The sequence below is a fragment of the Osmerus eperlanus genome, chromosome 28 (genome assembly GCF_963692335.1).
Source record: "Osmerus eperlanus chromosome 28, fOsmEpe2.1, whole genome shotgun sequence".
Taxonomy (NCBI): Eukaryota; Metazoa; Chordata; class Actinopteri; order Osmeriformes; family Osmeridae; genus Osmerus; species Osmerus eperlanus.
In genome coordinates this window covers 6,760,142-6,788,102 of record NC_085045.1, presented here as the reverse complement: position 1 = coordinate 6,788,102, position 27,961 = coordinate 6,760,142, and the positions used below count along the sequence as shown (strand labels likewise).

The 27,961-nt window shown below is 40.9% G+C and overlaps 3 protein-coding genes across 3 annotated transcripts; 1 reads left to right on the top strand and 2 right to left on the bottom strand.

The window, feature by feature from the left end:
- Window positions 1-6,904: 6,904 nt before the first annotated feature.
- On the bottom strand, window positions 6,905-10,532 carry selenop (selenoprotein P). Its single transcript, XM_062454273.1, has 5 exons — window positions 10,420-10,532; window positions 9,540-9,771; window positions 9,156-9,368; window positions 8,726-8,843; window positions 6,905-8,643 (listed from the first exon to the last, which is right to left on the bottom strand). The coding sequence occupies exons 2-5, from the start codon at window positions 9,740-9,742 to the stop codon at window positions 8,287-8,289; spliced, it is 891 nt and encodes a 296-aa protein (XP_062310257.1). The 5' UTR covers window positions 9,743-9,771; window positions 10,420-10,532; the 3' UTR covers window positions 6,905-8,286.
- A 3,834-nt stretch (window positions 10,533-14,366) lies between these two features.
- Window positions 14,367-21,132, top strand: ak8 (adenylate kinase 8). Its single transcript, XM_062454449.1, has 14 exons — window positions 14,367-14,460; window positions 14,766-14,868; window positions 15,054-15,138; window positions 16,568-16,617; window positions 16,810-16,920; window positions 17,155-17,223; window positions 17,418-17,499; window positions 17,617-17,688; window positions 17,776-17,976; window positions 18,594-18,725; window positions 18,903-18,992; window positions 19,512-19,653; window positions 19,811-19,891; window positions 20,461-21,132. Exons 2-14 carry the CDS (start codon window positions 14,785-14,787, stop codon window positions 20,717-20,719), a joined length of 1,458 nt encoding a protein of 485 aa, XP_062310433.1. The 5' UTR covers window positions 14,367-14,460; window positions 14,766-14,784; the 3' UTR covers window positions 20,720-21,132.
- A 1,768-nt stretch (window positions 21,133-22,900) lies between these two features.
- Window positions 22,901-27,353, bottom strand: LOC134015098 (ras-related protein Rab-14-like). Its single transcript, XM_062454430.1, has 8 exons — window positions 27,108-27,353; window positions 26,442-26,500; window positions 26,224-26,277; window positions 25,967-26,144; window positions 25,227-25,293; window positions 24,945-25,032; window positions 24,081-24,111; window positions 22,901-23,920 (listed from the first exon to the last, which is right to left on the bottom strand). Exons 2-8 carry the CDS (start codon window positions 26,491-26,493, stop codon window positions 23,743-23,745), a joined length of 648 nt encoding a protein of 215 aa, XP_062310414.1. The 5' UTR covers window positions 26,494-26,500; window positions 27,108-27,353; the 3' UTR covers window positions 22,901-23,742.
- Window positions 27,354-27,961: the final 608 nt, after the last annotated feature.

Below are 27,961 nucleotides of genomic sequence, written 5' to 3'. Positions count from 1 at the left end.
TTAACACAACCTTCAACTGCCCTCTACCATGTCCACTTATCCCTTGCGCCCTTCCCGCATACTTTTCCTTCTTATACTTTAGTAAAAATCTATACCGCTAACAATTAATACCACTTAATTGCATAGCGATTCCCATGTACGTTCAATGTTTTAGATATTGCTATGCAGTTCCATGTAGGTAATGTAACCTTAATGTAAAGTGTTGCCATGAATTCTACTAGATCACAGAGGTGTTTTGTATTGTACATAGACTAAGTTGTATCGCGACGGGGACGATGCCAGGCATGAAGAGCAGGAGACAGTACCTTGTCAATGCATTATGAGCACACACAACGCATTATGAGGACTGAAACAATTAACACAATAACCATGTGTTAATTACCTTTCATCCTTTATAAGAAGACCTCGATACCATCAAACAGCTACAAATAAGCTTTATTATTATTTCATAGGCTGCATTAGAAACTCTCCCGTTACAATGCCTGTTTTTAAAGAACGATTCAAAAAGTGAAATATAGATCTTTGTCATGTTACTGCTTGATGAGATTTTCGTCGTCATGCTTCTGTGGAGTAATGTGGTAGGTCATTCTGAACCCTCTGTGGCAACAGTTCATATACGCTTGGGAAATTTACATTACATTTACATTTAGTCATTTAGCAGACGCTCTTATCCAGAGCGACTTACAGTAAGTACAGGGACATTCTCCCGAGGCAAGTAGGGTGAAATGCCTTGCCCAAGGACACAACGTCATTAGGCACGGCAGGGATTCCAACCGGGAATCGAACCGGCAACCTTCTGATTACTACCCCGATTCTCTAACCGCTCAGCCACCAGACTCCCGAAATGAGGATATGCAGAAGCATTATGAGATACTATGTATCACACAGCACGTCATTACAGAGGCTCGCTTGCTCCCATTGAGAAACCTCTTTATGATCTTCGGCCTGTGCTGTAATCATTATGTTATTCAACTAGAAATGTCTTAACTCTATTAGTGCCCTAAAGTACGTGTACGTCTGCATAAATATTTGGTTACTAATTCAAACATTGTACTGCTTGCTTGATTAGTACATGTTTCTATTTGCATTAAGCCTTACCAGATGTAGGCCAATTTTCAGGAGAGTTTGCAAAGTATGCGGTGATATGTAATGCATAAAGACCTAATTCTACCGTGTCATGTCAAATATGTATAATCTATCTGCAATGTTTTGAAGCCTAACTAATGTTAGCCTTAGATTTCTCTCAGTGTATACAGTAAATTAAGATATATTATTTAGAGAAACACTGCTAAGAATAGGCTTCAGTTGTTTATTTTGTAATTGTGTATGTCTGCAGACTGGAAGGATTATGCATGGAAACCAGGCATATTGTTTTTACATACTGAAACTGAATGATGAGACTCAGATAGTTTCCAAGGTTACAGATAGAAGAAATGGAATGTTTACGTTTGAGTTTTAACAGTATGTTGGTATGAGCGTATGTTAGTCCATTTTTGTTTAAACTTTGTAATCTTACTGACACTTTAAAGCAAGCACTTTTTACAAATCGTATTACATATGAGTGGTGTAGTCCACAATTTGTATTACAGACTAAATCAAAACTCTTTAAGCTATTTAATAAAAAATAGGTTCTAACCCTAACCCAATATAAAAATACTCCAACATAATAAGAACTCTGTAATATCAGTATCCTATTAGTGTTAATACGTTCATCTAAGTATTAAAGGCTGTATACACTTTTGATCAGGATTGTTTGAAGGATACACAGTAAAAATATGACATAATGTATGATATATGTATGATTTTTTGTGTAAAAAGTTATATCCCCCAAAGATGTGACCACAGAAGTTTGTCACAGATGGGCTCAAGAGTTTATAAAGAGGTTGAACAGAGGTAATAAAGATGTCTAGACTGCTTTATACCTACACATCTTGATGGATGATAATTATTTTCATTAAGGATGTAGTTGTCCTAGTTTTATCTGTAAATCCATTGTAAGTATTTTCACTTGACAAACACAGTATTATATGTTTCAAATTGTGTTATTGAGGTCAACAGAATAGCCTACTCTTTTCTGATCTGATATGGGTAGTCCCTTCAAATGTGCTTCTTCCACACATCATGTGCAAATCTGAACTGTGCTAAACCAGATTGTTTCTGTTGAAGTATTCATTTGCAGCCAGACACATTAATGTGCCCTGAGTAGACAAGCTAGTTATGCTCTAAAAAGCTTAGTTGCATTTGGTAAGGATCAGTAGTCAAAAAAAATATCAAGCTATATTTCATGGTTTTATGTTGTTTTTCTTGACAATCAAGCATTTGTTTTTGTTTTTTGTCAAGTTACTTTCAAAAAAGTCAAACAATAAATATGTATATTTAGACACCCTTTTGCCTGTTATCAATCATTGCTTAATATATGTTTACAATCCCAAATGTAAATTGTTCAATAATGATTTGTTTCTATGTACAAAACTAATGCAGGCCTGCTTATAACTGTTTCTCCTTAACCCTTGTGCTGCCTTCGGGTCACATGACCCAAAGGTTCATAACGAACCATCGTTGTATTTAGACAATTTTACCCAATACAAAAACAAATAAAAATAATTTTCTTTTAACCTTCGCAATGTGGGGGGTCTGAGACAGCCCAACGGTTAAAAGAAAATGCTTCACTTTGTTTTTGTATGCGGTAAAGTTGTCGCAATACGACGGTGGGTCACAATGACTGATGGGTCAGAATGACCCGAAGATAACACAAGGGTTAAGTTCATAGTGGTGCATTTAGTGTTCTTCTCTGTAATTATTTAATATGCTGAAAGAAGAACAACAACATGATTCACTGTGAGAGGCAGTTCTGATCAGTTCTGAATGTACTATGACGGTGGAGACTGTTGATTTGGCAAAGGTCCAGCACAGCATGTGTAGGGCTGCCTCTGTACGTGTCTAAGTAAGAGATCGGTGGAGAGCAATTCAAATGTGTGTGTGTGTGTGTGTCTCTTGCCTTTTCCCCTTTTTGGGACTAAGTGGACTGGGAAGCGCTGAACAAGCAGCTGTGTGTCGGAGGGAAAGCAGATCGGACAATTAGAATGAGCCTGTGTACTGCTCTGCTCTGTGTGTGGTTGATTGGATCAGAGAGCTAGCCACTCACAGACCCTTCGTTTTGGGCCATTGCAGGTAATTACCCATAGGTCTGTGCTCCCGACTATTGGATCTTCAGAACAATTACGCCCACGCCAGCAGCTCATCCGAGCATCATTTATTACCTCAGCCAGCCGATTGACCTTTTAAGATGCTCAGTCTGAATGGCAATTCAGATACATTACAGAGAGCAAGCTTGGGTGATGGGGGTGTTTTTGAAACTATCTTTCAATATTTTTAGATGTAACCTTTTGTTGATTTCACAACAGACTAACTAAAATAGTGTAGGGGGTTTAATAAAAATGAAATCGATATTTAATAACATAGCAAATGAATTACATCAATTACAAAGCAAACGTGTTACAAAGTGAAGACTTTAAATCTTACCTACTCTACCATGATTATTGTAAATCGGAGAGAGAAAGAGTGAGAGGTGAGGAAGGAGTAGGAGAAGCCAGAGCCGAGGAAAAGCCCTCAGGAGATCAAGAATCTAAAGAACAATGCTTCACAATTACACTATTATTTTTAGAACAATCAATCAGACTACATCTTGACCCTTACTTATCAACATAATGCAACAGTAAGTTACACAATGAGGTGAATTAATCAAGTAGAGGCTCTGTCCAGTAACTCCCGATTTTAGCATATGAGAGGTGGGGGCAGGGTGACACCCAGCCTTACAATAGTGGAAGGAGGGGTTCTTATTTTTTTTACATTGACCTTTTTGCAGTTTTTCCCCTCATTTTGTATTTAATTCGTTCGAACTACCCAAATTTCTAATAAACGTTACAATAAAGATGTTCATTCTTTCCAATGGTCATTTACAGTGACAGCTAGATGCCCATCAAGGCCGTAGCCATGGAGTCAACATTGGGGGGGCCGAATTACATTATGATAATTTCGGACAGTGTGCGTGGTTGCCTGTCGTAGCGTAGCACATTTATATTTTTATATCAAAATATTGGGGGGGACATTTTGACCAGATTTGGATATTGGGGGGGATGTGTCCCTGTGAAACTGAAAGTAGAAAAGGAAACAAGGACAGTTGTTATCTATGCTTTTTCTTGACAACAGTAACTCAGGGACATTTTTCTGTCATTGGCTGCAAGACCAAGATGTGGCAGAAAAGGCCTACCTGGCTATGAGCTATTGGGACTTGAGATTCACAAACTTGGAGGGTGACAGTAATTGGATTGCCAAGGTTTATCAATGTAAATCCCAGTTTCCAAAGAGAACATTGGTACCCAGGAAGACAGATGGCCCTATATAAAGGAGACCAAGGGTAAGGAGGTTGAAGTTGACGTTGAGCTCCTGATTGGAAGAAATGCTCCAAAGCAATGGTACCTTGGAAGATTATAAATTATTAGAAACCTTATGCAATACCCTTTTGCGATGGGTGGTGAATGGTCCGATTAACTCTTGCACTCTGCCAAGAGTAATGAGAAGGGAAAGGCTGACTAACTGCCAATCGAATATAAATTGTAGATGTAGATCAACTCCTGGTTCTGCACTATAACCACTTTCCTGAAAAAGAATACGAGGAGAAAAGTGAAATGCCAGTTGAGGATCACATGTTGATGCTGAGTGCATCAAGTTCAGTAACCCTCAAAGATGGACAGTACTACAGCATTTGCCATTAATACTTTGCAACAAGGATGTTTTCCCATATTTTGGACCACATGATATTGTTGATCATTAAAAACATGCAGAAGCTCTCAAAAAGCTGAATCATGGAAACATACAAAATGCATGGAAGAATAAAATGGACATTCAACCCTCACTCTGGAGCCCAAAATGGTGGAGTATGGGACAGACAGATTCAACTAAATTTAGTAAAAAAGATTATCAGTCCTAAAAAAAGCAAATAATGGAAACAGCTTTACAGACGGTCTTGTGTAAGGGGGAAGCTATTCTGAACGACAGACCAAGTACAACAGTGTCAAATGGCCCTCACAACCTTGAGCCCCTTACTCCAAACCCTCTGCTCTCCCTGAAAGCAAGCAAACAATGCTACCTGGACTAGTCAAAAAGGAAATGTGTACTTATGAAGGAAATGGAAGCAAGTGCAATGTATTGCTGACCTATTCTGAAAGAGATGGACAAGGATGCCTTCTCCTCATGCAGGAACGAGACAAATGGAACAATTTCGAGGGAAACTTCACTCCTGGAGACCTTGTCGTCAAGGTCTCCATCCACATCATGGATGAAAAAGCACCAAGGAACTTTAGATTGATGGTGTGGTTAAATCCTTGCCTGAAGCCAATGGTGTCTGGAGTGTCTTAGTTAGGAAGAAGACTAATATCCTGCAGAGGCCTATAAGTAAACTTTGTCTCCTTATAGGGGCAGCTAACTGAAGCTATGTGGTTGCAGAACAACCTATTTTCTGTCCCTTCAGTCTAGTAGAGCTTCCCTTTCTAGTTGGACACACTCATACATCATACAATACCGTGTATGGTATATTGTCTGAATATCAATATATACTGTGAATGCTGTAAATCTTGATACTTTTGTAGGTATGATTTGTTTATTGACTCTTTTGGAAGTAATTGCATGCAGTGCAGTTAACAATTATGTGGTGGAATATAGGGCCAATTGGCAATACAAGTTCTTATTATTAATGTGTAAATCATTTTGAGTGCTTTGGATATGCATTTATGTATAAAGATTATTGAAACAGTTTTTGTCCATTTGTTTAATTAGAATTTGCGTGTATTTATTTCCTCCCATGTATATTTCTCTGGTTATTTGATTGAAAACCGGTAGCCCCTCCTTTTAACTTGCATGAGCGCATATTAGGTAAGCTGCCCTGGGCAGCAGGAAGTCCTTGCTGAAGGTGGTGATGAGACCGTTTTTTGACCACATACGCAAACACACACTGACAACTTTGGTGTAGGCCACCTTGGAAATTCATAATTTTGGATTTCCTAAGATATGTTTTTTTTTGTCTCATGTAGTTTATTATTGCCCTTTATCTGGATCTCTGGAATCACTTTTCTCAGGAATGTAATGTTATGAAACAGCCAGGGCAATGGCTTAAAGTTTGGTTAAAAAAAAGCACTTCACCACATTGTAAAACATAGTGTGGTTGTTGTGGCCTGCATGTATCGCTGCCACAGGTACTGGCTCATTCATTTTTATTGATGATGGCAGTTGCAGAATGATTCAGAAGTGTATACAAACATCTTAGCTCTTTAAGCCGGCGGTTCATCTTACAGCACGACAATGATCCGAAACATATTGCTTAAACAACAACAAAATTCCAGCTAAATCTGGAATACATTTTGGTGCCCAGAAATAGAGGGGACTATGGTTTAAAGGTGTTGTAATGTTAGAACCAAAATGTATGAAGATATTTTTAATTAAACATGAGAATGTGCACTTTAGGGAATTGTTTGATTACAATTGTAAAACAGAGGAAAATCAAGTAAATAACGTATTTGTCCCAAACATTATGGAGGGAACTGTATACAAAATCGAGGTAACTGAGGTCAGATTGGGCTGGTATGTGAGATATTTTATGAAACTTACACGCCATCTGTTGGTAGTACAAAGAAAATTATACTAAAGAAACTTGTGGAAATCCTCAAGTTACCGTAATATTATACAAGTGATAAAATATTATAAACTAAAATTATTAAAATCCTCATACATCAAGCTCCCCAGGAATATCTGATGAAACTTGATCTCTCCAAAAGACTAACTAATTGGATTAATTTCTCACTTTTTCCTCCTTATTCACTCTCATACACAAACGCACACACGCACAGTGTATAGTTGATGAAAAGGGCAAGGTGAACATCTTTATTCAGTCATTTCAGTTGTACCTTTTCCAAACATTCCTCAAACACTGGTGAACATCTGCTGTGCAGGCATCAGGTTCTCTAAGTGACAATTGTCTTCCCTTAGATACCTTCATTAAGTACAGATTCATCAATATTCAAATCTTTCAGTCTATTTCACTTCAAGCATGACATAAAGAGTACAACTTCTTTCATGGTGTTTTGTAGGAAATGTTAGCAAAATATGCCATGCTTTAAAACATGTGTTAGTTGCATATACTAGGCTATAGTGTATGGATAAAGCTGTGAACCATACACTGTGCAGCTGAGAAATTGAGTGTTTTGGCTTGTCTACAAAAACATTATACTAGAATATGTATACAATCAGAAACATAATTCAAAGCTTATTGAAAAATGTACATGAGCTGACTATAATTCAAAGAGGGAAAAGAACATATAATAAAACATTGTGGACCTTGGGCTTGTTGCCCAACAGAGCAACAATTGTATTTAAGGGGGAACATATGTTTTCAATGTGACACTTCTTTCTGCCAGACTACATAATCGTGGCAAGCTGTAACTTAATTTGGGTGGGATCTATTTTTTCTAGATGCCACAGTCATTGGATTTAACATTTTTATTTTTTTCCAAAGCTTTGAAGAGCTGGTAAATTATACCATATAATTACTTATTAGGGTGATAATGTCCATGTTTTCTTTCCCTTCCCTTCTCTTCAGTCTGACATCCGGCAAACGCCACTAGAGCATAGTTTCTGCACCTGCCTTCATTACGTATGAAGAGAGCACAAAGGAGGAGTCAGAGCATGGATATGATCCCTTCTTCCCTTCCACTCCTGGTGAGGAATGAGGCCGACACACTGACAGAGAGAAGCAGTGCACTTGCTGAGGAAATCTTATTTCCACACCAGCCTTTTGTTGGAACCCTTTATCTACTCTCTACTCTCTGTCAGCTGCCATTGCATCATCTCAGGGTAATACTAGTTGGTAAAAGAGCACTTTACCCTTGGGTTGAGGTTTAAAAAGTTGGAAATGTAGCAGGACAATGGCCTTGCTTACAGCTGCTCTCAGCCTCACCCCTCAATACCCGTGGGTCAGTCTCATTTGTCTGGCTGAGGCTGCAGTCAGTCTGCGGGGGGCAAACGTCACTGTCAAGTCTCCCTGATCTGATTAGTGGAGTCCCCCACTGACCCGTGTCACTGTCAGGAGGCTGGAAGTGCCTCGTCACAGTGTCAGAGAGCAACCTCGTCGGCAAAGAGCCTTCGTCAGTGTCAGAATCAACTGGTCTTCGGACTGGCCTGGTTTTCAGAGTCTGAGGACTGTCAGCTGTACTTGCACTTGGCTCTCGCTGTCACTCAGGGCCCCTGCATCACTAACCCTGCCTCTGCTCTTTGGCGCGTCTGTCCATGCTGCAACTGGTCGTGCATGGCCTGTTGACCCACATGCTCCTGGCCTAAATGAAAGGGCTGCTGTTGATGTTGTTGTTTCTCCTCATTCTCAAAGCGAGAGTCTACATGACCCTGCCCATGCCCCTCCCTCCTGTCACCATGGTGACTGTGCCCCTTTCTATCCCCCATACTGCCGTGGTGGCCATGCCCTTGCCCGACCCCATGGTGATGGTGATGGTGGTGCTGGTGTCTGGTATATGGAGTCTCCGCACCCTCAGGATTGGCCTCCACTGTCCTGTTACACTCTGCTGGAAACTCAATGCTCTAGGAGACAGAGAGTAGAAGAGTGTCAGTTTTAGCAATGTGCGAGTGTGTGTGCGCGCTTGTGTGCGTGTGTATGACCTACCTCATATCTGCAGTCCCCACAGATGCGTTTGCAGTATGTATCCTTAATGGCATTTTCTACATAGGGGGTCCCCAGAATGGAATAGGGGAGGGATATGTGATAGCTGAGACGGCCACACCTGGAAGACAGGAAGCAGGAAAATTCAAGATTAGAGGGGGTTTCTATTATCTTGACTTTGAAAACTGAAAGGCTGACCGCGTCGCTATGTACACTTTCACAATGTCTGAAGTTCTGTTCTATTATATCTTATTCCGTTCTATCCATTGGTTTTGTTATCTTCAGACTGCATGCAGAGTATGGCAACAGCTGTGTTGACAGACCGGTGAAAATAGCATTGGTCAACATGATCACATTCATACCCTGACTATTATGCTAGGCAAAATCATTCATGCTCAAATGGATCAAAGGGATCAACCAAAAATGAATTGACCTATCATAGATAAGGAAGTCATCCTTTTCTCCTGCCAGCGCCTGCCACACATCTGCCTGGTTGGGCTCCTGCTGGTACAGGGTGATGTTCTCCGACAACCTTTTCCGCAGCAGGTTGTGTAGTCTCTGTGATTGCTCCCCCCGGTGGTTCACCACCATATAGGTGATGTTCTCCAAACCCTGACGTTCCAATGTCTGGCGCAGCCCATCCATGCTACTCCCAGGAATGAGAGAAGGGCATATTCAAATTCAGATAATAAGGCAGGGGAGAGGAAAATAATACGGTATGATGATGATTCATGTTACAAGTCTTCTTTCTAACAGGCATTTTATTTTGACTTTGTAACACTTTGTAGCACTCTTGTCAACATGGTGGACAACATACCATGATGCCTGCACCAAACAGAATAATCAGCTGGCCTGTAATAGAGCCACCACTGTCACCTGGCCCATTGCATCCTTCATTGGCTCCACCTCACCAATCTTCCAATCTGGTGGAGGTTTACAGCGTGTCCCCTCCCCCTGACTCTCTGCCTCGCCCCCAGGGAGCAGGCAGAGAGCCAAGAGAAGGTTCAGCCACACCCACATGGCTGAGAGTTAACCGCTGGCTCGAACAGCTGACCCCAGAAAGGAATTGAAGCAAAGGGAGGAAAGAAGGAGGATGAGGGGGAGGGGTACAAGAGTATAAGGGAAAGTAAAGTCAAACATGCAGCATGAAAGTGGAATGAACATTTGGGTGAAGGTTTGACCTAATTTCCACATGACAATTTACACCTTCTCCTTTCACTAAGACTTGACAAGACAAACAAATGTGTCTTCGAGGGTTTATCCAAATCAGGAAAATGCAGCATTCATTTTATTTTTCAGGGTATGTAGGCCTATTCAGTTTAGGTTTGATCAGTCTGCATTATAACAATCTTTAAGTGTAAAAGTCTGCAAACCAATTGTTTTCCAAACTAATACTTCCCATTCATACTAACTCTAATTCTACTAAAGGATTTTTAAAATCATATTCAAACAAGTTGGAGAAGAGCTGTATATTTTCTAATTAAACGTATTCTTATTTCTCATCAAACTTGTGAGTATAAGAAATTATGAATCCTTTAATTGTCCATATCCTCAAGCAATCATACATGCCTTTTGGACCGAGTCTACCAAAAGCAGAAAATGTACTACACAATTAAACTAGTTAGATTGATCAAACAAGATGAAAACTAATCCTAGCATGCATAGTAAAGTAACTGTCGAACAATGTTATTACTTACAAAGTAGTCAGTTTGCGTTCCTCTACTCTGTTCCTTCTTGAAGCAGCTATTCCAACAAAAACAACCCCAAACCTCTGCTCCCCCCTTTTTATACCACGCCTGTTGTTTTCCTGATAGAAAAAGGAGGACAAAGTTCAGCATGGTGTCTGTGTTTCTGCTGACTCTTGCACTTGTGCACAAGTTCACTTAGTTATAGCTCACTTATTTGTGTAACTCATTATATATGATTTTTTCTACAGACATTACTAACCACACTGTACGTTTTGTTTGCAATGTGGCAACAATATTCAGACAATTGCACAATAAAATATGTTAACTATCAAGTGAACCCGTTTCCATGTAAATTTTATCGCACCATATCTTGTTTGTTTTACACTTCTGCATGAGTTGGATGGATCAGTATCATTCCTCTAAGACATTGTGTATCCCACAGAATAGCTAGGTCCAGGCTAACTGACTTAAAAACTGAGCCTTGGACCAGAATTTCTTATCAAATGATTTGAAAAACTGAATCTTTAGGAAAAATGTAATTACAGTACAATCATTACAGAACACATATACACATTTGAGCTGTTATTGCTCAGAATCACTGCATGCAAGGACAAAGTACAATCTAGAAACCTGTGCATATGAAAACCCAAGGTCCAGTGTTTAGTGATCCTTAGGAGGCAAAGTCAATTGATAGTTAACTGTCTACAGAACATTACTGATTACAATCCTGATATTGTGTAAGCATGATTTTTGAACCTATAACTAACCCATTTCAAATCAAACGGAGACCAGATTCTGTGTGGGGGGCCTACAGAACAAGTTTTATTGGAAATTACTCAATGTAACAATGCATATTAGTGAATAGTGAATACATGATGTATTGATGTTTGACATGGGCCAAGTGAAATACCCTGACGGATTCTCGACTTACTTAACCCTTGTGTTATCTTCGGGTCATTGTGACCCTTCAGTCATTGTGACCCCCCCACGTGTTGCGACAACTTTACCTCATAAAAAATAAAGTGAAGCATTTTCTTTAATCCGTCGGTCTCACACCCCCCACAGCACGAAGGTTAAAAGAAAATTCTATTGATTTGTTTTTGTATTGGGTAAAGTTGTCGCAGCACAACGATGGGTCATTGTGACCCGAAGGCAGCACAAGGGTTAATTACATCACAAACTAGGTAAGTGGGCTGCAATCACACACACACTGCCCTATATGCCCAACATTAGCAGTTGAGTATAAAAAGTCATGTCCAGTCACGTAAGAAAGGGTTCTTAACCTTAGATGTAACGGGACATCACCACTTGGGAATTTAGACTGAGGTAAGATACAGAATCATCCCCACCGGTTTTGCACTCACAGGACTGCGTGTTTGATGCTATACCTAGGGGATTGATGCCAATCCTTTCCCTTTAATAGTCGAGTGTTCCATTACTTTGAAAATGTTTCACTTCGAGGCCGAGCACGCCATCCCCTCGGGATGTGTGGGGCAGCCCGGGGGCTGGCTAACACTAGGCCAAGCCACGTGGCACACACATTGATAATAGGTACAACTATATTGTCAAAAATGTCAGCACCAATGATGTTAGGTTAAGGCAGTCAGAGGTCATTTAGGGCAATATACTAAGAGAATTTGGCATTGCTCAAAAGATGAATTGGCATTGGATAATAGTCCGTGGACCTTGGTCAAAGCCAGGGGGAGAACCACGTGGGCACTGGCTCCAGTTGAAAATTGATTGATGACCTTGAGTGTCCCACCGCTGTTGATTTGTCGGGCTCTGGGCAGTGAGTTCTCCATGACAAGAACATGCAATTTTCATATACAGGAACAACTCTGTCTCCCAACATATTATACAAGTTGCTATGAATTTAATGTCTCCAATGTTACAATATTCTGCGCTACAGTTACCTCCTCGATCTCTTAAAGGAGCCCTGCCCTTTTAACAACAGTTGTTCTGATCAGCTTGACAGCAATAAATATATGATTCAGAACTAAAGGCATTGTTAATTTATGTTCACAACTAATTTTATTGTTAATTTCATTCGAGGATCATGTTGTTTAACTACATTTACATTTAGCAGACACTCTTATCCAGAGCAACTTACAGTAAGTACAGGGACATTCCCCGAGGCAAGTAGGGTGAAGTGCCTTGCCCAAGGACACAACATAATTTTGCACCCCAGGAATTGAACCGGCAACCTTCTGATTAATAGCCTGATTCCCTAACCGCTCAGCCATCTGACTCCCTACATGCTCTTCTGGTTCTACCCATCGGCACTTATTTGCTTTTCACAATGTATGCTTCAAGTTTTTGTCTACCCGCAATGTTTGGGACTATCTCATTGTTTATGATCATTGACCTATGCACTTTTTATAAAGCTCTCTCTTGGAAGTCGCTTTGGATAAAAGTGTCTGCTAAATGAATAAATGTAATTAAGATAGGAGCGAGGCCACGGGGCAGGAGGGCAGGGATGGAGGGATGAATGGAAGGGGGGAGCGAGCAAAGGATTTGGGCCACACACACAGCGGTTTGGCACAGGGAGATAACACAGTGCAAATCTTTTCTTTGGGATTTGCAGGCTTTCTAGTTGAACTTCATGGCTGCATATCTCCCCCCTGGAGATGTGAGGCCTGCAGCCCTGCTCTCTCTAACCCTGTCCCTCCGCCTCGCCGATCTACTGTGGGTGTGAGATTAGCCTCACGTGTAAAATGCTGGTGCCCACCTTGACACTCTGATGCAAGAACAAAAAACAAAATCACTCATGAGCAAATGTGCAGGAGCATAGGGACGGTAATCTCCTTTAGGCATGGCCATTGAAATTAACTCAAAGAATCTGTACAAAAACAGGTTAAGAAAATTAATAAAATATTTCCCCTGTCCCTGAGTGCTTGCACACTGGGACAAAGATGAAGAAGATTTATTCACAAGAGAGGGAGAGAGATAGTGATTTAATCCAAGGCTGGAGTACACATTCTGATTATGGAAAGTAATCTGTAGTCTGGGACTAGGAGATTTAGTCATGTTCACTAATCTGTCAGCAGGGGACAGTTGTCATAGCTACAGACAGTTAGGAAACAAAAAAATTATGATTACAAATCAAATTGATTACATTTGTGCCCAGTCACCCAGTCCACTCATGACAAAAGCTTAATCAATTCACTACTGTTGCATCTTTGCATCTTATCTGTTATAGGCTTAGATTATTTATCATTTGTTTTGACAGGCTGCTGGGAAACTGTCAAAGAGGAGCAGGGAAAACTAAATAATTCCATCATTTGTACCTTTACTTGTTACAAATGGCAAATAAACGAGCTCTACCTCCTACAGCTCATTGTTTGCACCTGCATGCTTTAATAATGAGAGCAGTTCAACTCTGGACCTCACCTGAGAAGAAAAACAAAAAAAAACATTAGATAAAGCTTTGATTCAAAGCTTTGATTTCATTATGGAGAATTGGTCACCAAAGAAGTGTCAAAAAATGAGTGGGTGCACATAGAAATGTAGGGTTTGTGTGCTGTGACTGCTTACAACGTAAAGTTCCAGGCAGAACTCAGAACTGCTCGAACAATTATCCAATGTCATTCTGTTGATTTATCAGTGAAAAGACAGAAACACAAGAAAAATACATTCGGGTTTGCAGTACAGAACTATATCAAAATACTTTTTTACAAAATGACAGATTGGTGCAGTTAACAACGAAATTGATCTTTCACTTTAGAATGTTACAAAATGAATTGATTTCAAATGATATTGCAAAGAAACACTCAGCCATATATTAAATATAATAGGAAATGAATACGGGTCATGTGTTACCCATGTTGTGCATTAGAAGGGGTTTGCATAGCTTGTGTATTAAAGGGTTAAAGAGCGTTGTTGCTTGGTCTAGTCTGGTCTAGTTATATGGGTCTATGGAAACCGTCGCTAGGCAACACAGCAAACAGGGTTAGTCTCAAACACCGATTTGAGTCTTTTTTAGCGACAACGTTCTGTAGTTCCCTTCAGTGAAGGGTTAGCAACGGACTTGCAGAATTTATGTCATTAGAGGTGAGACATAAATACTCATATTGTGTCTGCCTAAGTAACTAGAAACGCGTAGCTATGTCTTTTCATATTAATAAATGTATACTTTTTGCTTGGTATTGGGAAGTAAATGAACCCCCAAGTAAACCACATATCTGCAGCTACTGCTGTCAGTACAAGACTACTGTAGCTAGACTACTGTAGCTAGCATACTACCAGTATAAAGTTTGCCAAGCTAAAGGGGTTTGTTAAACGAGGAAACTGGAGTCAATGGACTTAGAATCTCGCTGGTATAGGTACTGAACCCCTGTAATTTCTCCCTCTCATAGATTTAAAATCAACGTCCTCATGGATGCAACTGCAAAACCGCTAAGAATCCCACCTCAAATGGCCATTTATGCCGAAAAGCATGAAATATTTGATTTGGTCCAGGTACAGTACTGTAAAGTTATGAAATAATACAGAAATGAGCTCATATTTCCTTCCATGCAGCACCTTGGCCCGCCTTAAGCTATGGTGTCAGACCCCCCCCCCCCCCCCCAAAACCCCCCCGTAATTCGCACACTGCTGTCAAATTAATTTACAAGCTTTTTATGTTATTGTGGGTTTGTATGTAGATACTTCTTAAAAACTTGATGGTGGACAAGCCAGATGATCCCATTCAGCACCTGATTGGTCTTCTCAAGAGGGGTAGTGTCCAGGGTAAGAACCTGTATTTACGTACATTAAAGGGACAGTGTATTCCAAAATCTAAAATACATATTATTGCTCTGACCTGTAGTGGTATTTATCCATCTATTATATATATTTCTAATATATATATATATATATATTTTTTTTTTTGGGGGGGGGGGGGGTTGCCGAGTTTTGGAGATGGTGTATGTCTGCCTTTTCTCGAATATACTTTGGCACTTGCCAAATGCTAAAAAGGTCTGTGGATTATCTTAAAGACAGGGTAGGTAATGTTGAGAAGCACTTTTTGTCATTTCCTGAAATAAACTTTACATCCTGATAGCTACCAATAAATCTAAAGGTTTGACAGTAAACAAAATAAAACATTTTTGAGCACCACAATTCTAGCCTAATCTAGTTTGATTATATTCGAGAGAAGGCATAGCCTACATCTTTATGGTGGATATCTTAAAAAATCAGCAACTCACCCAAAGCAGTCTAGACTAGATAGAAAACAGGTAAGTGGAAAAATATAGTTTTTGTGGTGAACTGACCCTTTAAAGATGCTGTAAAGTGGAATTGAAAATGAGTGGAATTGAAAAGTTCATCACACCACAGAAGAATGTGTTGTTAACTACCCATCCAAATTCGAAATAAAAAAAACACAGACAATTATGTTAAATTAGGCTTTGAAATTGTGATAAAATCAGCAGACTTCCCTGCTTGAGACTGGGGGGGCGTATTGCCTGAAGCAGCTGAAGCTCCACCCCCTCGAATGTATTGAATTTAGCAACAACAGCAACACTAGCTAAATCAATTCAAATGATTGATTCAATTGATATCAAAACAGATATCAGTCTCTGAGTGTTTTATGTGTTAATTACTTTGTCTTTGCATCTGTTACTCATCTTGTACCAGCTGAGTAACAGAATGCAACCTGTGATCTGACGTAGATAGGTCGCTGTGACGTAGATAGGTCGGGTTTTGGCTCCGCCTATACAAAACCTGAGATGAAAACAGAAGAGAAAATGTTCAACGGTCTAACTCCACATTTCAGTGCGACAAAGTTTTCGCGCTTTGCACATGCTTTCAGGAACTAATTTCACACGTACTGAGAAGCAAATCATGGAATTTGCTTTACAGCATCTTTAAACATGGCTCTTCAAAGTGCCATTTCATACTTGCACCACTAGGTGGCACTGTAGCTAAAGCATAATCAGAATTAAATCCCATCAGAATTTTCTGATGGGATCAGGTTATGATTGAAACATCTGTAGTTCTAGGGCTAAACATACAAATCTGTTCATATCCCATTAATCTATTCCCTGTTCACTATGGTTATAACAAACTTTTATTTGAAAGAACAAATGTGTGTGTCCTGTTAATTGAGGCAGACATATTACTCAAAATGAGTGTTCAGTATCTTTGTATGTTTTTGTCTTGTTCCCTTCTGTCTTAGTACCAAGAGTTATGCTGTTGGGACCTCCAGCCTCAGGGAAAATAACTATTGTAAGATGGATAATCATTGAAATGACAGCTATCCTCAGCTGATCTGAAAAGAGTAAAATGAGTTCAATTAATTTGGTATAAACCAGAGTAAAATGTGCCTATATGCTGGCAATACAATGTAATACATTTTCAAGGAAAAATTTCAACGTTGAAAGTGTTGACTGTTTGGTTGTTATGGTTAAATTTCTATAGGCCAGAAAGCTGTGTGAACACATTCAGGCCATCCACATCAATACCAGCAACCTACTGATGGAGGACACTGACCAGACCATGCAAGCGCTGCAGTACAAAGACAAACAGCAGGTACGGCCCAACACGTGCACACGCACACAAGCTCACGCGTAGTCAAGTACATCTTTTGAGGCATGGAAACAGTTGAGTGCAAGTTAAACTGGGTCCTTTCAATACCCATAGAACGTGAGAACACAACAGCAAATCCTTGTAAAACGGAAGCACAGACAATGTTGAGTAAAATAGCTTATTTTATGGTTTGTTTCTGTACATTTATGTTTATTTGACTGTTGTTGTTGTTGACAGGAGATTCCAAGTGACCTTTGGATTAAGCTGATTCAGCAGCGGCTGTCAAAGATTGACTGTGTGAGACGGGTAAGGCCCCTCTCTCCAACCCCATTCCTTACACACATTAATACAACATACACTGACCTATCTGGTACACAAACAGACATGTGGTACTACAGTACTTTAAATGATGGATGTCCTTGTCAATTGAAATGGACTCTTTACCAGTATAGGGTCCAAAAATGAAACGTGTGTGTGCATGCATGTGTGTGTTTATGCAGGGCTGGATAATGGAGGGGATCCCTCGCACTCATCAGGAGGCTTTATCCATTCAGAAAGCTGGCATTTTCCCAGATCATGTCGGTAAGGGCCTCACACTATGCTTGCTGCACTGCCATCTGGTGGTGATCTGAAATCTGGGTGTAGAATTCAAGCTTTGAGGTCGTTCGTCCACGTTTGTGTGTGTGTATTCTCTGTCAGTGATGCTGAAGGCCCCGGATTCAGTGCTGATGGAGAGGAGGCACGGCAAAAGGATTGACCCTGTCACTGGAGGTAACATGGCCAACACTGAGAAATGAAAGACCAGCAAGCTACAGAGATTGCCTCGGGTCTTAGCCATGGGACTTCTTTCCTTTCCAGATGTGTACCATGTGACCTTCATATGGCCAGAGGACGAGGAGGTGGCAGGGCGTCTGGTGCCTGAGCAAACCATCTTGACAGAGCAGTGTGGGAGTCAGCTGAGGCAGTACCATAGCGAGGCTCACTCCCTCGCCAGGATTTACCACAACTGCCTCAAGACCATTGATGCTGACCAGCCTCACACTGACGTCTTTGACCAGGGTAAGAGGTTAGGTCCTGAGTCTTTGTCCGAAGACACAAGAAACAAAAGCCAGACATGAAAAGTTGATGGCCCCAGTCTAGGTTCTGCACAGAGCCGGTCGTGTTGCTTTGGATACAATTATGTATATACATTATGCATTGATTTAACAGATGCTTTTATCTAAATCAGCACATAGTACAGGGGGATTTGCACCGATTCAAGGCACTCTGTGCCAGGCGCAACAAAGCAGCCCCAAAACATAACCGAGCCTCCTCCATGTGTCAGTGTAGGTGTTCTTTTCTTTGAATGCTTCTTTTTATTTTGTCTGCGAACACAGAGCTGATGTGACTTGCCAAGTAGCTCCAGTTTGGACTCATCTGTCCAAAGGACATTCTCCCAGAGGGATTGTGGCATGCATTGGAGCAAATTCCAAATGGCTTTTCTGTGTTTTTCTTTCAAAAGTAGAGTCCTCCTTGGCCTTCTTCCAGGCCACTTTTGCTCAAAAAGCGACGGATGTTGCCAACAGAGACAGCCTGTGCACACACACACACACACACACAGATAACATATAACTATTATCCGGGCATATCTGCTGTCGCATAATTGTTGTGAATGTCTGTTGTATCTCATTTCCCAGTGTTAATGTACGTCTTATCCAGACACCGCTCCGTGGCCCCACACACACCCAGGATCTTGCTATTTGGACCTCCAGGCTCAGGAAAAAGCCTGCAGGCAAAACTAATCTCCCAGAAATACAACATAGTTAACCGTGAGTTTCAGATCCAAACATTGTAGACGCGGTACCTGTAGTTTGGTCACTACTTGCTGTAGTTGGCTGGGGCTGTTGGTTCTTTCCCCTGTGTGTTCCTGCTGGTCAGTTGTGGTTCATCGTTGCGTGTCCCAGTCGTGCTGTATATTCGAACCCCGTCCCTTGTGGTTTGTATAGTGTGCTGTGGGGAGCTGCTGAAGGCTGTGTCAGCTGATGAGACCAACATGGGAGAGCTGATCAAGCCCTACCTGGAGGCCGGACAAAGAGGTACCATACAGCAGGTTTAGGAGTATGGCTCAGGTCAGCAGCTGGGTTAGGGTTAAGGGAGGAATGCAGCTGTGGCTCAAATAAGATAGAAGGAGGTTACGCCTTGAGCTGGAAAACAGGAGGGCAGGTACTGGAGGAGCTGTGACTGGTTAAGGACAAGGTCTCTTGACTCCAGTAACATTGAACTGATTTGAAAAGATCTCTCCTGAGTGGGGGGCAACTCCTGTAGCGTAGCGTACCTTCCACAAACGGTCCACAGAATAAATCGGAAACATTTATAGCATCAGATCCAACTAACTCCTATATTTTGTCTCCTTTTGTATTTTTGTAACTATGTTTGTATGTATGCTGCTGCCTGTCTTGGCCAGGTCTCCCTTGAAAAAGAGATTCTTAATCTCAATGGGTTTTTTCTCCTGGTTAAATAAAGGTTATAATAATAATCAGAAACCATGGTTTTAACATAATGGTTAACACACCGCAATACCAATCCTCACCCCCTATTCTCTGATCTGTCTCCAGTCCCAGACAGCATGGTTCTGCAGGTCATGACGGAGCGTCTGAGCAGGCTGGACTGCACCCTGCGGGGTTGGGTCCTCCATGGTTTCCCCAAAGACCTGGAGCAGGCAGAGAAGCTGCAAGAGTCCAACTTTATTCCCAGCAGGTGAGCAGTGAGGGGGCGTGGGATCGGGAGAAGGATGAGTGAAATAGATGACAACAGAGAGTTTTAGTTGTAAATCCTTTTTTCCCCTCTGCAAACTGAAATGGTCTGATTTGAGAAAAGTCCACAATAACGATTATGTCCTCTTCTCTTCCTGTAGGGTTTTCTTCCTGGAGATGACGGAGGATGTGGCCCTGGAGAGGGTGAGCCTTAGGTCCATCGACCCAGTCAGCGGTGAGAGGTCAGTCAGTTTGCTTGTGATGTTGGTCCATGGTTGCTGTCCAACCAAGACCTGTTTTCAAAGATCAGGCACCAGGTACAGATGTCACTCATTTAACTTGAGCATTGCGTTGCAGCCACATGACGCAACGCGGTGCGATGTGTTGCGTAATGAGTTCTTTTTTTCCCACCAATTAATTTTCATCATGCTAATCTCGCATCTTGCCGCAATGCCATAACCCTCAAATTAAATGAGTACCATCTGAATGAAAGTGTAAACAGTGGTTTAAAACAAAAGTGCACATAGTCCTGCCTTTATTACATTTAGTCATTTAGCAGACGCTCTTATCCAGAGCGACTTACAGTAAGTACAGGGACATTCCCCCCCGAGGCAAGTAGGGTGAAGTGCCTTGCCCAAGGACACAACGTCATTTGACACGGCCAGGAACCGAACCAGTGACCTTCTGATTACTAGCCCGATTCTCTAACCGCTCAGCCACCTGACTCTTTATCATCTATGCCTGTCCTTCTGATCTTTGTACAAGTCTGCAGTACTAATACATTTCCATCAACGGCACGTTCTCCTGATAGGTATCACACAATGTACAAGCCAGCTCCCACCCCAAAGGTCCAGGCCCGCCTGCAGGCCAACCCCTTGGACAGTAAGGCCCAGCTGCTGCAGCGCTTGAGGGAGTACTGGGCCAATGTCCCGGCCCTGCAGAGCCTCTACCCCGAAGCCATCCACATCAACGCCGATCAGGACCCACAAACCGTGTTCGAGTCCCTGGAAAGCCGCTTGGTGGGACGGCTGCCCAACATCCCGGCAGTGCGTGGTCAGGGGGAAGACTAAGGAGAGGTAATGCCTGTGGTCTGGGAGGGGTCTAGCTTCTGCCTGTCTGAGAAGGAGATTGAGACCTGCTCCCCCTAGCCTCACCTACTCCTTGTTTCTGATGTACCACAACGTCCATGTATGAGGTTTAAATGTTGTTGTGGTTGTCAGCAATTTACACTAGCCGGTAAACTCAAGCAATACGTCAACAAAAAGTAGTTGTCTCGTTAAATGGTTTAAGAAATAGCAATGTTTGCTCTATTATTAGAAGCTAATATGACAAATATTCATTTTAGATATATCCAAAGGCAGTCTGCAGGGGTTGCTAGTCCCTACTCTGTCAAGTCAGCTGTGTAAATGTCATGATAACATCTTTTACCATTGATGTACGACCCTTGGATTGGAAATTAATAGTAAAGGTTCTTAGACATCTTTGTCAGTGATCATATTGATGTCCTTTTTATACATATTTTTCCATAGTTAACATATGATATGAATATGCTATTTGACTGTAAAAACAATTACCACGTTCCAAAAGCTACTGTGAAAGTCTAATTTCGATTTGAAAATGTATTACTTTTGAGGGCGTGTCTCTAAAGCCACATTTGAAAGAACAGGAACTATGGTCGCACTTAATCCTTGTGTCCAATTAGGGGGTATTTGATAGTTTCTGCTTACCAAAGGTACTTTGGTAAGCAGGCCAGTTCACACTGTCCAACAAATAGCAACAACCAACAGTAGTTGGGTTGTGTTGGTTTGGTCTGATATGCCTGTTGTCATTTGTTGGGGGCAGTGTGAAAATGACAGTTATCCTTCCAAACATTATAAACCCAACAGCCAACAGTAGAATTGTAGGTGTTTGTTGGACATTGAGTGTGTTTACATGACCATGAGAAACTTGATTATTGGGAATTGTTGGTTTATAACAAAATCACAGCACTGTACATCTTTGTGTCCTAATCAAGACTATCGACTTGCAACTTCATACAATGCCCAGTTCTCGAGATTATTGGGACACAGACATTGCTGGAATTAAAGTTAGATGCACATGATATCTTATGTGTCAGGAACATCTTTAAAAACACACACAGCTACCATCATCAGGCAGAGCTGGGCAGCCAGTTCAGCAAGCATTTGCCAACGAGTGGACCACAGGACACAAGGAGCTTGAACTATGACCTCCTTTATCCTCAACACAAGTCCCAGACCCCTTCTCAGTCCTAATGATATACAAGTCCAACTGGCTTTAACTTTATACAAAACAAAATCATCCATTTACATTTAGCAGACGCTCTTATCCAGAGCGACTTACAGTAAGTACAGGGACATTCTCCCCGAGGCAAGTAGGGTGAAGTGCCTTGCCCAAGGACACAACGTCATTTTGCATGGCCGGGAATCGAACTGGCAACCTTCAGATTACTAGCCCGCTTCCATAACCGCTCAGCCACCTGACTCCCTGACTCCATCCAGTCAAAATAATTTGATTTCTTCCTTACCTCAAATTGAAGATGCAACTAGTCTGTCAGACTTTATAGAATGTTTTGCTATATTACTGCTTTCAAATACTGTACCTCCACAAGTAGCAATGAAGCAATCAATTAAGTGTAAATAATAACTTACACTAAATATTTTTTCAATTAGTTGTCCATTTAGTTTGCCAAGAATCACAACTTTATGCTTTATTTACAAATACACTCTAAACTGCATTACAGTAACTAAATAATGTTTACAGTCCCAGTGACTTGGTGGTCCATATATACACAAATACTGTATATGAGAGCAACAAAAACAATATATTACGGTGTTAATAAAACATGTTTTGTTGTTACAGACATATGTACACCGTTGACATAACCAGCATTAAGCATTCATAAATGGTGTCATGGTCGTTAAGTCTGAGCAACTGCTTTTATACAAGGAGTAAATTGTCAGTGCTATTCACAATAATATATAAACAATGTAATATATCACAACAAAAGACTTGTCATCATGATTGTAAATTGTGAATGTTTACTACTCCTCAGGCCAGAACTGATTCACAAATCAGTCATGATCGAGAAACTACAGCAACTCCCTTCACATGTAAATTACGGCCTTGGATTAAAACATGAAAGGTAGTGTATACTCGAAGGTCGTAATCCCATCCAGAATGTAATCCAAGTCTTTCCAGATATTTTTGAGACAATGCCTACTCCATGAACAGATAATTTCGTTGGAAGAATCACACCAAAGACGTCGTAGTATATGATGAGAATCAAAGTTGAGGGCCAAACATCCTCATATGCCGCAGAGAAAGATGAATGATGCCAGTTCTACCTTATTGAGGCAGAGGGAATTTTATGAATTGTGGCTCTGAATTTAAGAATTGTCATCATGAAGCATGTTCAATATACAGATGACTTGGTGTCTTGAACAATATTTTGCATAAGTTAAAAGGAGTAAGGCTAAATAGAGAACCTAAATTTCCAGTTTTGCATGCTAGTTGCATGCACAGGCACCAAGAACCCCCCCCTGATCTTCACCCCTTCTATTTACAACTTATCACTGAATCTTTTTTACAAAAAAAGTTAAAAAATAATAATATATTTGGTTACAATTATTTAGTAGAACAAAAAAGTACATCAACATATTCCAAAATAGAAGCCTTCTGTAGTGGTTAATATATTTAACAATAATCAATACAAATACCACAAATCATACACCCATTATCTTTGATATCAAAGTCTATTTTCTGTAATACTTTCTCTTTATCTTTGCATTTCTATGTCATCTGCATTTAATCATTTCAATTGCTGCAATAATGGTTAAAATATCACATGATATGTTGGGTACATAATCGCAACTATGGCTCCCTATCCCCCCAAGAGAGCAGATGCACATCCCCACAAGAAAAAAAAATGGAAAGGAAATTGGGAGGAAAATACAGATATGGAGAAACAAAAACACAAAAAGAAGTGGGAGAAAGGCAGGAGATGAGCAGAGCCAACTTGTCTCAGAGCTTCATGAGGTGGGAGGTCTTGTGGCGGTGCCGAGGGTGGAGGTCATTAGCAGCCACAGCCCTCCTTTGGAGGCTGGGGCTCACTAGTGAGGCGTCCGCCCTGCGGGGCGGAGGGCTTGTGCTGGACCCCGGACTCGGCTGCATTCAGGTCCAGACTCCCATCCTGGATGTTCTGGTAGATTTTTTTTGAGGCCTCCAGGAATGCATCCTCCACATTTTCCCCCCTGGAATACAAACCTCCAATTTGAGAAGTGTAAAGAACATATCCGCTCAATACACGCCAGGCATAAGATGCTGGATGAGTTCAAACAAGTCTATGCATCCAACTCAAGCACTACGCAAGCCACCTTAAAACACTTGTCTCGTGTCTATGCTTTCACTTACGTTTTTGCACTGGCCTCCAGGAAGAGTAGACCTGCCAACATAAACGGGTATCAGAAAGAGAGACAACTTGAACAGATGCTACCATCCAGTGCTGGGTGACTCCTCCATGACAAACAACTACCCCTGACCATTAAAGGTTCTGGGGTAGTCCTGACTAGAAGGTTGACAAGATGATATAATAGTTTGGAGCACGAAAAAAACAAGTTTAATAGTCACGGAAAGTATATTAAATAGATACAGAATACATGCACATTTTAACAGATCTGATGGATTACATTGTTGCAATATGCTTCTTTACAATAGGCACTGTTCTGTGGATACATTGATACAAGTGTCTCTCTTACATGTCATTCATGTTTGAGCATATTCCCATGGTAAGTAGGATCCTAAAGTGTGAGATTGAATTTCATAAAATGGCTGGATTATTTATGGGAAGCGAGAACGTCAAATTGGTAAGTAAAGTAAATGTTGAATGGTTTCTTTTCCTTCCTTCCTGTCTGGCTGTCCTATATCGTAGACTGGGAACTGATAGTGTTGCTTTCAAGAGAAAACTGTTGTGGGGAGAAAGAAACTGAGAACAGGTCAGATATGACTTGAAAGCCACTTGTCAGCCTTGGTGTAAAATCATGTTTCAATGTTTACCCAAGGACCACAAAGGTTAAATCCATATTTTTTGTTTTGTTTTTTATGGAGTGGAGAATTGAAGGATGCGCAGCCATCGCTCACTATAGGAGCCAAGTACTGCTAACAACAATAGTTTGGAAAACATCCCTTCAGCGCCGACTGATTGGCAAAAGGATTAATCGGCCTCTAGTCCCGACCCCTCCCTCCTTGTTCCTGTTGTAAACCTGTGCCCTCCATTACCGTTCTCTTCAGCAAACTGCTTGGCCTCCTCATACGTCACGTCCCTTTGGGCCTCCAGGTCTCCTTTGTTTCCAATGAGGATGATGACCTGAGAAAGTCATTGCAACATAACAGTCAAAGTAGCGATAGACTAAGTCAGTCTTAGTTTAGCAAGGAATTGTATGATAGCTGAGTTCTTGAGTGAGTCAGGTTCCAAGCTTATAGACAATTCTTTTGTGGTTGGTCAGCTTTTGATTACTCACTGTTAGGGTTATTGAGGTTCAATGTTTACAACTAACTCACAGTGTTGGGGTTGGTAAGGTTCCTAGCATCTGTTAGCCAGCTGCTTAGGTGGTTGTAAGTGCTTCTCCTAATGACACACAAAGGGGAGGAAACGTTTATAGAAAACCAATTCGTTTTAGACTATTTTTGTTTGTCTCAGCGTTGCCAGATGGGTAAAGTTAAAGTATCGTAACAAAATCTTCAAATTACTGTAGATGAGTCATAATCAAGAGAACAAATAGGTGTAACTGTGTAATTTCAAAAAGCACGTACTGAGGCGATTGACTTTAAGACACTACTAAACTATAACAAAAGTTGTAGCATGTTCAGCATCTACATGGAAAACATGCTTACATTATCATTTAAAAGTTCCACACAGTCTACCGTAATGTAATCTTCAAATAGGCTACTGTGTGTAACTCCATAATTTTTTTCATGGTGATCTTAGCCACCTTACATTACAACAACGCAAAGTTTTCCTGTCACTGCCTGAGACAGCTTTTTGCAGTCCAGTAAAATTTGGGTCGCTTTTAACATACATTATGGCACTTGTGGCCAGGGGTGCCGTAACGGGGGGGGCAGAACCCCATACTTTCCTGTATGATTTTGGGGCCCAGAGTACAAATTAGCTAGGGGTTCCAGAAACCCTAGCGGCACTCCTGCTTATGGCATTTATTGATCGCACATCATATATAGGGCAAAATACAATAATGAATGCACATCTGGCAACGCTGAAGTGTGTGTGTGTGTGCGTGCTGTACCTAGTGATGTCATAGACCATGAGGGCCCCTGCTGCACCCCTGTAGTAGCTACGTGTGACTGCTCTGAAGCGCTCCTGGCCAGCCGTGTCCCAGATCTGCAGCTTAATCTTCTGGCCACTCACCTCAATGATGCGAGTACCAAACTCCACTCCAATGGTGTGGGGGCAGTCTGCCATGACTGAATACACTCAAATAGGTCAATCATCTACATATGTCATCTATGACAGCAAAAACAACTGGTTATAGTTCTGCCTTACATTTCTTTTCAGTAAATTGATGAAGCAGACAGGACTTCCCAACGCCCATGTCACCTAGAACAATGGAGAGAATCACAATATTTTTATACCAGCGTAGATGAGTGGAGCTACGGCTGGGTCTGAATATAAAGCAAGTAGATCGAGTTGAATGTAACTAACCACAGTAAAGAATGTTTAAATCGACAAATCTAGTGAGCATTGCTAGATTAACTGCTTACCAATGATGATGTATTTGAAGATGTAGGAATAGTTATATGGAGCGGTCGTCATTTTATTCCTGAAAAAAGTAGAATAGTACACTACAGTATAAAGTAACCACCTAAATCACACAGGCCGCAATCTCAAATACTATAGTAGCCTACATAGGCTAAACAGATTTGCTGGACTTGGCAAGCCATCTTAACATGTATTGAAATCTTTTTGGCACTAACCTTGTTAGTTTGAAAGTGATTGTGTTGACAATCATAGCACTAGCTAGCTACTATATTATATATCATAGCTCTAGCTGTAAACGTTCGCGTTTCATTCTCTATATATGCTAGCACCACTCTTCTTTGACAGCTTCCTGCTAGGCTAATATCCTAACGTATGAAGCTAGAGTGCTTAACTACTGTAGCTAACAAGTAACATTTTCTAAAGCGCATGATAGATCTATTATGAATTTGGTTGAGATGTTTTTCTCCCGTCTCTTTTCTGACGCTAACAGGCAGCTATGCTAACTAGCATGGCGTAGATCAAGTCTACTAGCTAGATGTACAGTAGCTAGTGGGTTGCCGGATAGGCCACTGATTTTTGCTAGTTATACATTTCTAGAAACATCGAACACACTGCTATCATTCTTCTGTTCAAAAAACAAATATCAGATAACTCTATATTTGCTTTACCTTGCGATGTTCCTATCTGTCTAACCATGTAATTTGACTTCGTTGTGGTTCAGATTGAGAGAAATCTGCATAGCCCTCCGTGGTTTATGTCATCAAGCCCGTGCTAGCCTGAGTCAGGTGAGTTTCACACTACAATTCTGACTAGCCTTTTGGGCCGAACGCATTTTTCGTGTTGTTGATCGATTACATAATTATATAGTTTAGCAACATCGGTTGGCAACTGGTTTGATGATACATTTTCACAAACGTTTATTTAAATAGTCTTCTCATGCAAATCACCAGATACACCAGCTCTAGTTGAACCAGATTGTTAAATTGAAAATATCAACCAATCGTGTACGCTTTTGCACCGCCGAGTCACAGTCCAGATTTTTTTTAATGTTAGCTCTACCGGTATTTGTCTATGCACAACAGATAATTAGTAACATTAATTGTAAAATAAGAAACCAAAGCATAGGCTATCAGTATGCAAATCCTTAACTCTCATATTGACAGCTAGCCTATATAATTTGTGGAATTGTGGCTTTTGATTTTGGTGTGCCATCCCAAGATTTTCCACACATTAATTTAACGGAATACAGTCATTATTTTCAGATCTATTTGTGCCTTTATGGTGGGCCAGTGATATTGATAAGCGTATTTATTTAAGCAATTGCCAGCTTTCCTTCCTGCCTTTAGCAACACACAGCAAGTGTTGCTATTAAGTGTGATTATATATATGTATATATATTTTGTTTTTACTTGTTAAATATTATAGTTTGCGCATGTTGTATATTAATAGTATCTGAGCTTAAACTATGTTGAAATGGCTTTATGGAACCAATTTAACTGGAAATGAGTCAGACTTCTGACAT